The 13,067-nt window shown below is 44.9% G+C and overlaps 1 protein-coding gene across 1 annotated transcript in view; it reads right to left on the bottom strand.

Moving 5' to 3' along the window:
* Window positions 1-535: 535 nt before the first annotated feature.
* T265_08596 (hypothetical protein) overlaps window positions 536-13,067 on the bottom strand; it is a gene marked incomplete at both ends in the record, with an annotated part of 30,308 nt that continues 17,776 nt past the window's right edge. Inside the window, one exon of the mRNA XM_009174448.1 lies at window positions 536-801. Within this exon, the coding sequence (XP_009172712.1) occupies window positions 536-801 (266 nt within the window). The remainder of the gene's footprint in view (window positions 802-13,067) is intronic.

The raw sequence follows: 13,067 nt of genomic DNA, 5'->3' as shown, positions 1-13,067 counted from the left end.
CTGGTGGCCATGTGGTCGATTTGGGTTTGTGGCCTGCACAGCGTTAGAGAACACCATGTGGCCAGACAGCATCTGCTATTTCAGCAGTTAGTACTGCATAAAAACAGTCTGCGGTCAGCACACAGTTGAAGCAATCGTTCACCATTGACTGTACTTACCGAGTACAATCCATGTGGACCGCCTAACAGAGTCTCAGATGCGCTAAGCTTGTCTACTTGTGCATTCAGGTCTCCAGCAACCACCACGATATCTGAGCTTTTAGCTCGCCGCAACAGGGTATTCAGGGCGTCCTAAAACTTGTCTTTGATGGTATCAGAGCTACAGACGGTTGGGGAATTCGCAGACATCACAAATAGACATCGATCAACTTCCTCCTTGTGAAACTTCTTCACGGACGTTGCCAGAAGAACCGCACAGGGGTGACTTTCAACGGGTATCCGGTGACCCAAGACAATACCAATCCCTGTACATCCCGCCGCAGCAGCCTCTGGATCAGTAGAAGTGCGTAGCCGGAAGCGAGTGGAGGACGGGGCGGTTAGCTCAACCAATGTGCTTGCATCCTCGATTCTCGTTCCTGAGAAACAGCACACATCAGAGCCAAGCGAGTCCAGTGTGAGAGCAAGAGTAGCTTGTGATCCTGCTGTTTCAGAGTGTGGACATTGAAGGCAACCGGACTGACTGGATGTCGAGGCTTAACTATTAATTTCGAGGTGCCTGAGAATTTCAGCGCTGGATGACGCGTAGATGTTTCTTGCAAATCCGATGCACGACGAACGTAGTCATCAGTCCCAAGTGCTGGGTCTACAACAGGAGAGTTAATAATGGGGTGGGGAGAGGGAGAAGAAAAATACGTGAAAAAAAGAAGAGAGACGTCAGCATTGACCTGTTTTCGCCCACCCGCCCTACTGTATGCCGCGAGTAGGCTGATGGGACCTCGCGACGGCCGATGTGGCATGAGCTCGTTTGTATATGTGCAGTTCGTGGTTGTACGTGGGATAGGATACTGTCAGAGCGCCCGCACCTAGACAGGAGGACGATTAGGGTCCTCCACCAAGGCATTTGGTTCAAAAACCTGACCGCAAGGCAGCGGTGTTTAGCTGGAAATTCAAGTACATTACTGTTTTTACGGAACAAGCCACCAAACATGTTCCTAACCCCAACCTGGAGGACTGTGTTCGTCAGACCTCTAACTATTGACCAAGGTGGTATGAGAGACTGTGTGAATATCGCGCGGGCACCCCCCAATATAGCTCACTGGGTCGCCGAAGTACACAAAGCGTCACACCACGGTAAGATCCAGTCTCTTGGTGACAGTCATTTCGATGTGTGATAATAACTCTTCTTGTTCGCTCGGTGGTCGAGCTATTCGCAAACACCAGTCCTTTACGTCACCACGTACTGGCCTGTCTTGAATGAAAATAGTCGGACTTAGCAAACAACCGAATCTGATCGATTTGTAATGTGAACGATCGGACAGATTGTGCTCGCCGTAGTTGCGCAACGGGTAGACTGCGGTCCACAACATGTGTGAACTTCTATGCGATGTTGGCAATGAACTGATCATGTTTACAAGGGCGATCAGGAGAAGACGTCTTTATGCCAGTAGCAAAAAGGGGGCCTACCTTGTGTTTGGTGGCCAAAGACGACGCTAACATCTCACCACCCATGTCTTCTCATCACATTGTGATTAGGTAAGCATTTAGCCAATATCATATTACATTTGATCTCTGTCCTCCCCGAAACAGAATTGTTTCCAGTTCGGTCAGACTTTCTTGACTAGGTGAGTAAAATTATTCTTCTAGGTGGGTAAAAGGTTTTTGTTATTCTCGATCTGTCCTTTTTGTCATCATAAACACAGAAGCATAAAACACGTTTTCACTGTTGTCAGTAACCATGAAGAGCGATTGGATGCGGTCACACTTAGCAGTTGTTAGTGTGAGCTCGAACAAAGCATGACTGCGTCCTCACTTCAGATCCTGTTAATCCCTATTTAACAGACAGCTTCGCTGTGAAGTATCGTCAATGTTAGGGGTCAGTTAAGCCATCACTTGTGGGATTGTTAAAGTGGATCGAGAGAGATGCGAGAGAGAAACTTGAACACACTGCATACGACATGTTTGGTCACTTGGATATTTCCACATAAGCTTTCGAAACAAGTGGGCATATCACTTCGCGAACACAAGCTTTTCGAAGGGTAAAGTCTGATGGAACAGAGCTGTACCCTGGCCGATTTATCTCCCGCTGTGTTTTCCTTCTTGATGTTTAACGCTCATACGCCTTGCTGTTCGATAACCTAATCCAGGTCTTTTGTTCACACCCCTAAGCGATAGCAACTCCTGTTTTCACACTATCGGCGGGATGGTTCACCTGACGTTCATGACAGTGTGATACCATGTTGAGGTTCTCGTGATTTGGACGCTAGTCCTCGTTTTGAATGTTTACGTGTTCTATAAAACTGGCATCCAGTCGTACAAGAGTTTGCTCGTTTTTCCTATACATACATTGAAGGGAGTTTACACCAGTATTGTCGTAACTCTTCTTCTTATACACACGCACATCGTGTCAGAAAATTGGGCTATTTTTAACAGGATTGTTTTACTAAAAGATCCTGTCACTATCTTCACTCGTACGACCTCTCAACACACTCATCCGAAAAGACAAATTCAAATACGGACGTGAAACTCAGTTGTTCATTTTGAGAATGAATCGGGAAAAGGCATCGTATACACACACACACACACACACACACACACACAAGCTAACTAACCCACCGGTACTAGCTTCTGGACTTTCACTACAGATGCATCATACTTTAGATACGAGAACAAGTCGAGTTGATTTGAATCAGTTGAGACGGCAAGCACGTGAAGAAGCTGATTGTTCTACCCAAATAAAATGGGTAAATAGAACTAGTTGTGCGTAATCAGTGCACTGACATCGAAACGGATGCTGTCCATTTCAAAGACAAATGATTGGAAAGGTGAAGCAGTAATGGTTGACCCTGGAAAAGCAATCCACCACAAGCTTTATTCCGAATAGGTATTATTACGGTATTCGATCACCGGATGTTCGGGTTCAAAGTTATCCACAACAACAGGGCGTCGTCCATCTCTGTTGTGTGCACAGCGTATGTGAATTCAAGTGCTTTTGCTTGGCTCAGAGCATGTGTTGAAGTGTGATCGACTGTCTGCCGGATTCCTTACAAATCTCGACGCATCTGCCAAACTAGGTAAAACTTTCATAAAGGGAACTACTCACAAGGTTGCTGAGACCTTTCCCAGGATTGCTTTGTTGAAAGTCACCTGACGTGTCTCACAACGGGGATAGTTGAGTGGAACACTGACAGATGACATTCAGCATCCGGTGGGCAAAGTGGAGTAAGAGGCAAAACTTCTGGAAATAAATCCCGTGAACTGTCATCAGATGGTTTGATCAGTGTTCAAAAATGAGAGCAAATAGCGGAAACCAACGAAGCTCGTGTGCTCTTGTGATTAAGGGATGAAATACATGATCAGGGTAGGCACAATTCAATCATTGGTTTTTGGTAGTGTGAGGAGATGTGAGAATTTTAAAGGGGATTTCGTCCCGTAATTGACGTCAATTGGAAAGCTGAGAAGCGTTGTGCTCGATGGGTGAACTTCCATTTGGGAATTCATCAATCAAAGAGCGTGACAACGTGGTGTGATTGAAGAATTGACGTCGCTATGTCCTGTCTAAGTGCGCGTTCATCACAATACCGATTAGCTGTTCGTGATCGCACATTTTAGGGTTCAAACGGGGAAGTTGTAGGTTCGAGAACATCTTGTCAATTTCTGTGAGATGAGCGGTGCTGATGATCTCGAAGAAGGATGAAACAGCTGTCCTGTGTACTACTTCATCCTTTTCGGATTTTGTCACTGGAAACCCACACAGGAAGGGAGCAGTACGTCGCGAAAATAGGCTGTTAGGTCTTATAGGTTTGTGATGGTACATTGGTATTGGGATTTTACTTTCGTGAGCTTACAAAACGTCAACACCTACCAATGGAAACGTCGAAAAATCTCTATAACATTGTTCATCGTCATGTCGCCGCCACCATTAAGAGAATTGGCGGGGCTATAATTAGCAGTCAAATACTACAGAATTAAGACAAGACAAGACAAGCGGTTCGTCGGCCAGGTGAAGTGGTCTATCAGTGTCAAAATGTCGAAAGCTAGGGTGCGTTTACCGGCCGTTGTCCAGATAGCCGTTGATCTGTTCTCCCAGCTTGACAAGTGGACTAGATCTACCAACTACTAACGACAAGAGGATCGCAGAGCGAAAAGACGCAAACTTGTACAAATGCACGGGAGCGACGTGTATGGAAGAAGCAGGCGAATCTGAATTCAAAAGTCCAATCCGTCGCCTGGGCTATGTATTTAGGAGGTGAGATGGGCTTAGTGGTTAGTGCGTGGATTTACTGACTGGTTCGAACTCAACCTCTTGATCTCACCTGCTCCTGTCTAGGTTTGGGCAACCTGGCAGTATCCCAGCCATCTTGCTTCCTTCTGGTAGCACGGCAATTAAGCGCCGAAAGGGTTCTACAGCTGAACGATTTTCTATGTATCCAAACAAATAGAGTATAGGATAAAGAATGGCTTAGCGAAGTAAGATAACATGAGAAGAAATCGCCCAGCACAAGAACGAAAAACTACAAGAAACTAGGAACTGCAGCCGGTTAATCAAATCCTTGGAGATCGGACAGTGCCACAAACTGAGAATGGATCCAACAAACTGAGGAAAGAGAACCTTGTAAACGGAAATAGCTATCATAGCCAACCGAATTTCGGGAGGAGAGACCTCGAAGTCAACACAAATAGGGAACAGGCCAATTGGAACGGCAGGCAAAACCCTCGAGAAGAAGCTACCCAATGAACCAGCCGAATGTTGGAAATGTAGACCGCGACGCGACACCACTTGCCAACGAACCACTGAGATTAGGAGACATACATTAGCCGATTGCAGTTGTCCTTTGAAGGCTAAATATGCACAAAGAAGATATCCACCCAAATACGCCCGCCCCGATCAGCAACAAAACGTTTGCAACCTAATTGTCCCGCATGGCTAAGTGAGCAACAACCAACTGTTGCGTGAACTAAAATTAGGCTGGCAGCCTGTTCGGTCTGTCATCCGAGAGAGAACTGGGTTACTTTGTTCATCTGGCACACACTGTGTCTCTTTGCTCTTGGTTTCGTTGCACGGAAGCATAGGTTACAGAGGAACGGAAGTCTCGTTATCATAGACTTACGTACAAAATAGCAATAGGAACTGAAAACCCTAAGGTAAGTTATTCAGAAACATGTTCACATGGGTCCTAAAGGTTAGAAAAGAGGAGGAAAAAGTGTCAATTCAATGGGCCATTCGGAATAGACAGAACGCGAACCACCGACGTCCTGCTTACAGGATACCACCGATTTTGCCGCCAGAAATGTTTTCTTTTCTCCATTCTTGTGTAGTTTAAAAATGCACGCTTAATCCGACCTGGTCCAATGGACTGCCGGTTGATAAATGCCAGTGGCACTAGTAAATCGTCTGTATGAACTCCACAATGAACCAAGCTCTGAAATCGTCCAGGATAAGATAGGGATTGTGTGTAAATTTTTAGATTTATAGGGGTAGAGATACTACCTTGAAGATGATAGAACTTTTGCACTAGCAAACAGAGAAAAGACCACACCGACTTTGCTGCAACGATGTGACTTGAAACAAGGAAAGCCTTGGAGTTAGATCAATAAAAGTCACAAACTGGAACTCGGAAGGGTCAAGAACAGAGGCCACTCCAGCATCAACCAGAGTACAAGCTCATGGGATATCATGGTCAGGGGGTCACGTGAGCATCGACGAGCCAAGACATAGGATAACAGAGCAACCGATGGAACCGCCCAACCGAACAACTAACTAATCGAAGGTCAGCCCCAGCCAGGAGAACGTATATCAACACACACGCAACACAACTCAACGCACAACCACCAACCCATCGCTACGCACCACAACAGGCCAATTGGAACGGCAGGCAAAACCCTCGAGAAGAAGCTACCCAATGAACCAGCCGAATGTTGGAAATGTAGACCGCGACGCGACACCACTTGCCAACGAACCACTGAGATTAGGAGACATACATTAGCCGATTGCAGTTGTCCTTTGAAGGCTAAATATGCACAAAGAAGATATCCACCCAAATACGCCCGCCCCGATCAGCAACAAAACGTTTGCAACCTAATTGTCCCGCATGGCTAAGTGAGCAACAACCAACTGTTGCGTGAACTAAAATTAGGCTGGCAGCCTGTTCGGTCTGTCATCCGAGAGAGAACTGGGTTACTTTGTTCATCTGGCACACACTGTGTCTCTTTGCTCTTGGTTTCGTTGCACGGAAGCATAGGTTACAGAGGAACGGAAGTCTCGTTATCATAGACTTACGTACAAAATAGCAATAGGAACTGAAAACCCTAAGGTAAGTTATTCAGAAACATGTTCACATGGGTCCTAAAGGTTAGAAAAGAGGAGGAAAAAGTGTCAATTCAATGGGCCATTCGGAATAGACAGAACGCGAACCACCGACGTCCTGCTTACAGGATACCACCGATTTTGCCGCCAGAAATGTTTTCTTTTCTCCATTCTTGTGTAGTTTAAAAATGCACGCTTAATCCGACCTGGTCCAATGGACTGCCGGTTGATAAATGCCAGTGGCACTAGTAAATCGTCTGTATGAACTCCACAATGAACCAAGCTCTGAAATCGTCCAGGATAAGATAGGGATTGTGTGTAAATTTTTAGATTTAGAGAGGTAGGGATACTACCTTGAGGATGATAGAACTTTTGCGCTAGCAAACAGAGAAAAGACCACACCGACGTTGTTGCAACGATGTGACTTGAAACAAGGAAAGCCTTGGAGTTAGATCAATAAAAGTCACAAACTGGAACTCGGAAGGGTCAAGAACAGAGGCCACTCCAGCATCAACCAGAGTACAAGCTCATGGGATATCATGGTCAGGGGGTCACGTGAGCATCGACGAGCCAAGACATAGGATAACAGAGCAACCGATGGAACCGCCCAACCGAACAACTAACTAATCGAAGGTCAGCCCCAGCCAGGAGAACGTATATCAACACACACGCAACACAACTCAACGCACAACCACCAACCCATCGCTACGCACCACTACGCTCTCCAACAACACACTGATGGTGTCAATTCGATCGATAAAACCTGTGCAATCAAATTGCCCAGATCAGCGAACAAACTAACGAGCACTTGATGCTTTGTTGTGTGCCTCTAAAGAGTAGGTGCAAAATTCAAACTTGACACGACCATCTATGGATGAATTTCAAAAGCAGTCAGCTGTCTATAGTATCCAGACTATCTATCTGCATCAAAACCAGACCAGCTGTCACTCAGTCGCCGTGTTTGCCATCACTGGGACTGATTTTGATGTGGGAAATGATGTTTTAGGACATGATATAAACTGTGGGACCTGAAGTTTGGATTCCTGACTCTGCACATGGTTCTACCCCAGTTATCCGCCATCTTGAACACGTTGTTGCTTTATGCAAATATTCTGCGTGTAGTCAAAAAATTTAGTTATCAAACAACCTGTGATGAAAACATGGTTTGTACGCTGCCAGCAGACAAGATAAAAATTGTTCAGGTTGACAGTAGGTGGAGTATTTGTGATTCTCATACATCTTTCGAAAGTGATAAAAGTGCAAGACTTCGATGCCCTTGAAATGGAAGATCTCACCAGGACCCAAATGGACTACCGGTCAAAGCAGATTTACTGCTGTGCTCTCTAGGCAATCATTTTGAATGTTTGTCTTGTTCTGTCCTCTGCTGGATGTGACAGAGCTCAGATAATTGGAACAGCTTTTAGCACCAACGAAAGCAGTTTCTTCCTCCCTTTGGTCCATCCGAAGAAGCTGGTATGTGAGAGAGATCCTAAAAGACCATTGCATACACAAGATTACGCCAAAAACAAGGCGTATTCCCACCCTATAGCTCGTGAAAAAGGCGGGTGTATGGAGTACACTTGTATGGGTTTTATGAGCAATTTTGTAATTTTCAGCCATAAACTGACATGATTCCCATCGTACTTTGATTAACTGTATCAACGCTTCTTCCAGTTCATTAGAAAGCTTTGTCATGCAAATACAAACTACTTTGGTACCTAGGTGCTATGCCACACGAAGGATTCACGAGGGTTGAAATACTTACATGTTGACTGCTCGTAGACAGAGTAGCAGAGATTCCAGGATTGGGTTTGAACTAGGGACATTCTAGTTAGTGAGTTCGCACCCAAACCACTGAACTTTCTCAAACCCGGCAGAAATCTTGGCCCTTGATTTGCACCATAACTTTGGGTGAAATAGCCAATCATCCTTGTGTATTGCTTATACTCAGCCTTCTTAACCAGGTTCCTAAAGACAATTAAGGGATGATAGTATAACCCCAGGCTTAGTCTCGGGATTGTCAGCGGAGCTCTATTTCTGATGCTTGTTTCTGCCTAAAAGGTTTACATCTTGATGAATCTGATCGGTCGGGAGTTACGCAGGACCAAACTGGAGATAGAGTGTTGCGGTGCGACTAGTCAGTGCATCCCGGCTTCTGATTTTAAGGTGACTGTTCTCTAGGAATGGATGGCTTTTCTATTGTTACCGTTTGCGTTTATGATTATGACTGTGATTCTCAACCTACTTGTCGCCATACAAGCTTTCCAGCTTTTATCGAGGGCGTTCGTTCTCGACTCAAAATTTTTTTACCAAAGCCAATTGTTTCAAATGATGCGGAAGCTACTGATGAACAGTAGACACAAAACTTGAATTGCTGCTTCATTGGTTTCTCGCCAGTGCACTCGAGCGGGAGAATTAAATCTCCAAGAACACGGTGAATGTCTCATTCTAAAGGTGACATCAGTAGGTGGAAAACATGATAGGTTTGTGGTTTGGTCGAAGAAGTGAAAAAAAGGTATTTTTGCCCCGTCTGATAGGTGGCTGTGGTCTGCAACTGACTAAAAATCGGCCTGAGAAAGGTCGCCAGATTTTCTGGCTATCAAGAACAGGCGACGCTTGAGTATAACTCATCAAAATCGAAAGGAATTGACGTAACTGCCAGGACCAGACGGTGGATATCAGTCCATTCCTCGCTACTGTAGCACTTCACCTAACGATCGACTTCATTTGTGATAGTGCAGATCAAAAGTAACCACACTCGGATACGTCGCTCATGGAATCCAAACGAGTGGTATCGTTGTGCACACAAACTGGTGCATTTACTTTTCATGGCATTTTTTATATTCACATCAGTTCAGTTGCAGTCAGTGGTTCGCTGCGTCCCATGTCAGCTGATTTGTTTTCGTGGCAGACGCTCAATAAGGGGTGGAAATTGATTCGTTCACTGCGCAGAGCATCCTGTCGTCATGATAATGTCAAGACAGGAATAACAAAGTATTTTCCACATGCCAATGCAATTTGGCATTAAACTCATTTTGAAAGACAAAAAGAACCGCATTCCTTCTAGATGTGATGGAGGACCGATGGGATCATTCGAAGGTCAGCATCTTGCAAATAAATTTGGACAGGACGCTATCCGTAGTTCATCGCACTGGGGCCAATGAGTGACCTGGTCGTATGGTCATAGCACCGAAAAATCTATCCGGGCTTAGTAACGCTGGCGACACACTTCAGGCGTAACCAAGTTGCCCTGAGCGTTTTCTCGTGTTAAGCAGCTATCCCGAGGTCGTCATTATGAAACATTGTGGACACTTGAGCTGAAGTAAGTCAATACGGCTCCAAAGTCCAAAGTCTCCTCAATTCTGCAAACAATACAAGGTCCTCTGACAGATGCGATCCAGAGAACTCTGTAGGAAGCTAGGCCAGTCCCATGTTTCAAAGACAAATAGTCTCACAGCATCAACATCGCAGTCTCAACATCATCTGTTGATCCACGTCTGAAACATGACCAAATGTCTAAGGAGAATGGACCGACGGCTTCAGTCGACCGTTGGAGAACAGGCGCTACGTAGAGTACGTATATATCTGAACCAGTCAAATGCAGCAAGACAATGCTAAAATCGAACTTGATCGCACCGTCTTCCATTGCGGACCTCATCAGCCGCCCGCCTCCCGTTTGAGAAAGCACACTGCATCGATCCACATACTTTTTGGTATGGTATCTAGCCCACAAGCTAGTAAATCTTTGGAATCTGTTATTTATAAATTGAAGTCAGATCTGCGTTATCAGAAGAAGCTCTTCGTTTGGACCCACAACCGGTTTCTCTCTTCTTTAGACTCATATGGTTTCCGTCAGCCACATTTCCTACTTGAACCCGAATTGCACGGAATTAGCGAAATATAATGATTTGCAAACATCGTAAACGAGAGATTCAGCTGAGTTCCAGATGAGTCTCTCGCAAAACCAAAATTGTCTGCAAATGAGTATATTTCGCTGAGCCCGTTGTTTGTTTTGCAATCCATGGTAATCTGCCGAATAATCCTTTGACAAATCCTTGTTTTCATTTTTGTTTAGTTATTTAATTTCAAAATATGCGGCTAAATAATCCCAGAATATTCTTAAAAACGGTGGCGTTGTGATCCATTTTCAAGGAAGACCTTATGTTTGTAGGCACTTAATTTTCAACATCAGATGATAACACCATCGAAGTGAACCTCAGGTCAAGAACCATAGTAGAAGTGGCATTTTCCACCCAGTTATTACAGAGCATCCACGATACGGTCAACCGAAACGTGTTCATACTAATCACAGTAGATCAACCGCATAGCGTAACCGAGGGTGAGGTGATAGAGGCGGCCATCAGACCTGCTATCCATCGTTAGCTGGGCAAACTTGCACTTCACGACTTGATAGAAGTCCGCTGCAAGACAAGACAAACACCCGCACTTCACTTCAGGTTAGATCTGAATATGTGGCGTTATGTGATAAATCGGAAAGCACTTCGATCGCTCATTTACCAGGTCCTTTACACTTATCACGTGACTGCTGAACGGGGTATTTAGAGGTGATTTTCCGTCAGATGGAGACCGAATGAACGGGAAACTATGTAGTTAGGATCCCTGTTACCATCAGTGTCCTCTGTACCAAACACGAACGGGAACTGGTTACAACGTTTGCAACTCTTCGACCCGCAAGTGTTTGGGTTCCATACGTTTAAGTGATGTGGTCGATGCTCAGACGACTGTAACCAGACAAAATACAACTGGTCATTTTTGCTGCATTTCGCACGTTAGTTCAGCTACAGGTTCACTTACAGTCCCGAGCAAATTGAAATACATCTGTCCGTATGGCATTTCAAGCATCATCGATGAGAGGCGGTTGTTGGACATTAATAGCAAACAAATAGTTCGTATGAAGAGAAGTCAACTTATTGAACACCACAATGCAAGGAGAAGCCAGATATTCGGTCACAGCTTATTCGCACACACAGTTCACAGGTTATACAATCGATCACCCGTTCATATTCGTAAACACCCACCCGTTGCGGGCTTTTCTTCGGTGAGCCACTACACTGGTTGGAGGAGTGAAATGCACATATCTGTGCGTATCTCCGATTCACCCAGGCCTCATTGAAAACCCTCTGTTTCGACCAATAGTTGGACATCCTTATCACTGCACTTCCTTGGGTGACTATGATATGCTCAGTGGTTTACCGTCTTCAAACAACTGTTGTCTCAGTACGTTGATACTTCCTGGTCTGTTTGACCATCATTCCAAAGTAGTGTACTAATTTTGTCCGGAAGTTTCTTCGCATCGCTCTTTACAATATGTAACGAGCAGCAGTAAGGGTCCAGTCCAAAGATACTGGAATTCAGGACCACCTTCCTCCAAGAACCTTTGAGTCATCTCTCTGAAGAACAACCCTTTAGCTTGAGTGTCGTCCTTATATTTGATAAGGATACTAAGAGGAAAACTAAGCTTTTTGAACGGATTCTTGAAATTTTCATGTGATTGACTGGCCGCATCTCAGTCGGTTACGCACTCAATAAACATACAAAAATACCCGGCTATGCTAACATGGCATTCTTCCCTGCAAAAGAATAAAAATACTTTCTTGTATTCAGTTTATTTCGTCTGCTTGTTGGCTTTGCTGGGTGTATGGATTCGCTTGGATCTCAATGTGGTTTAAAGAGGAAATTCGAGTGAGAAAAAAGTTGTGAAGAGGTTTTTTTATACAAAACTAGTCCAATAAAGCATGTCCCCTGCACAAGTAACGTTGAGCTATTCTTTGCTAGAGTAGAGCGACGTCGAGGTACCGCAAATAGTGTTGTACCCGATTCGATTGCTCGTTGGATTTGATTGCTGAGTTCGTTGATACGTTGCTGAATCTCAAACGTATGGATGGCCCGAATGTGCTCCAGAGAAATAATGTCTAGAAGTGAAATTATTTACATTGCGAGAGCTGGGATGCCTTCAAAATTAAGATATTTCCAGAAAGAGTATGCTGCACTCAGGTAAGCTAGGAAGTATTTCCTTAGTTGGCCCAAGCAGGCTAAGGGTCGCGGGCTTCTTGAAAGATGTACGGTTCATTTCTAGCTTCAAAATCACTACTGCTGTCTGGGAATGGAGGTGTACGCGTGTTGGTTGATGGTGTGTCGCTAACCGTGCTTAGGACCGTCGGGACCACCTAGTCGGTTTGATTCAATAAATGGTTCCATAAAAGAAGCGGTAATCCGAACCTCGGAGTTCATTTGCCGGTTTTCAAGCAACTAGAATCGAAAACTTCTTCAATGGAAAAGCGGGCAGATGGAATGGCTTTCCCATCCGTATTTCCCACTTGCCAGTTTGCACTTGCTCTTGCTATACTTTTTGACTAGCAATGTTGTGGAATGTAGGTAGCTCGGGTGCGCTGTTTGCGTCAGTGCAGGGTTGAGTCGACTGACGACGTCACCTCGATTGGTGGTGAAACGTTTGCAATCCAACTGCCAAGCTCGGCGAACAGACCAACAACCATAGTTTTGACTATTTAAGCTCAATTTCGGAGAACACGTATTAACATTAAACGAGCACACTTATCTGGTTCAAATGGTAGACTCAGCTGAAT

This window comes from Opisthorchis viverrini (assembly GCF_000715545.1).
Source record: "Opisthorchis viverrini unplaced genomic scaffold opera_v5_225, whole genome shotgun sequence".
Lineage (NCBI taxonomy): Eukaryota > Metazoa > Platyhelminthes > Trematoda > Opisthorchiida > Opisthorchiidae > Opisthorchis > Opisthorchis viverrini.
Note: the sequence above shows the minus strand (reverse complement) of the source record. Positions and strands in the feature narration are given on the sequence as shown.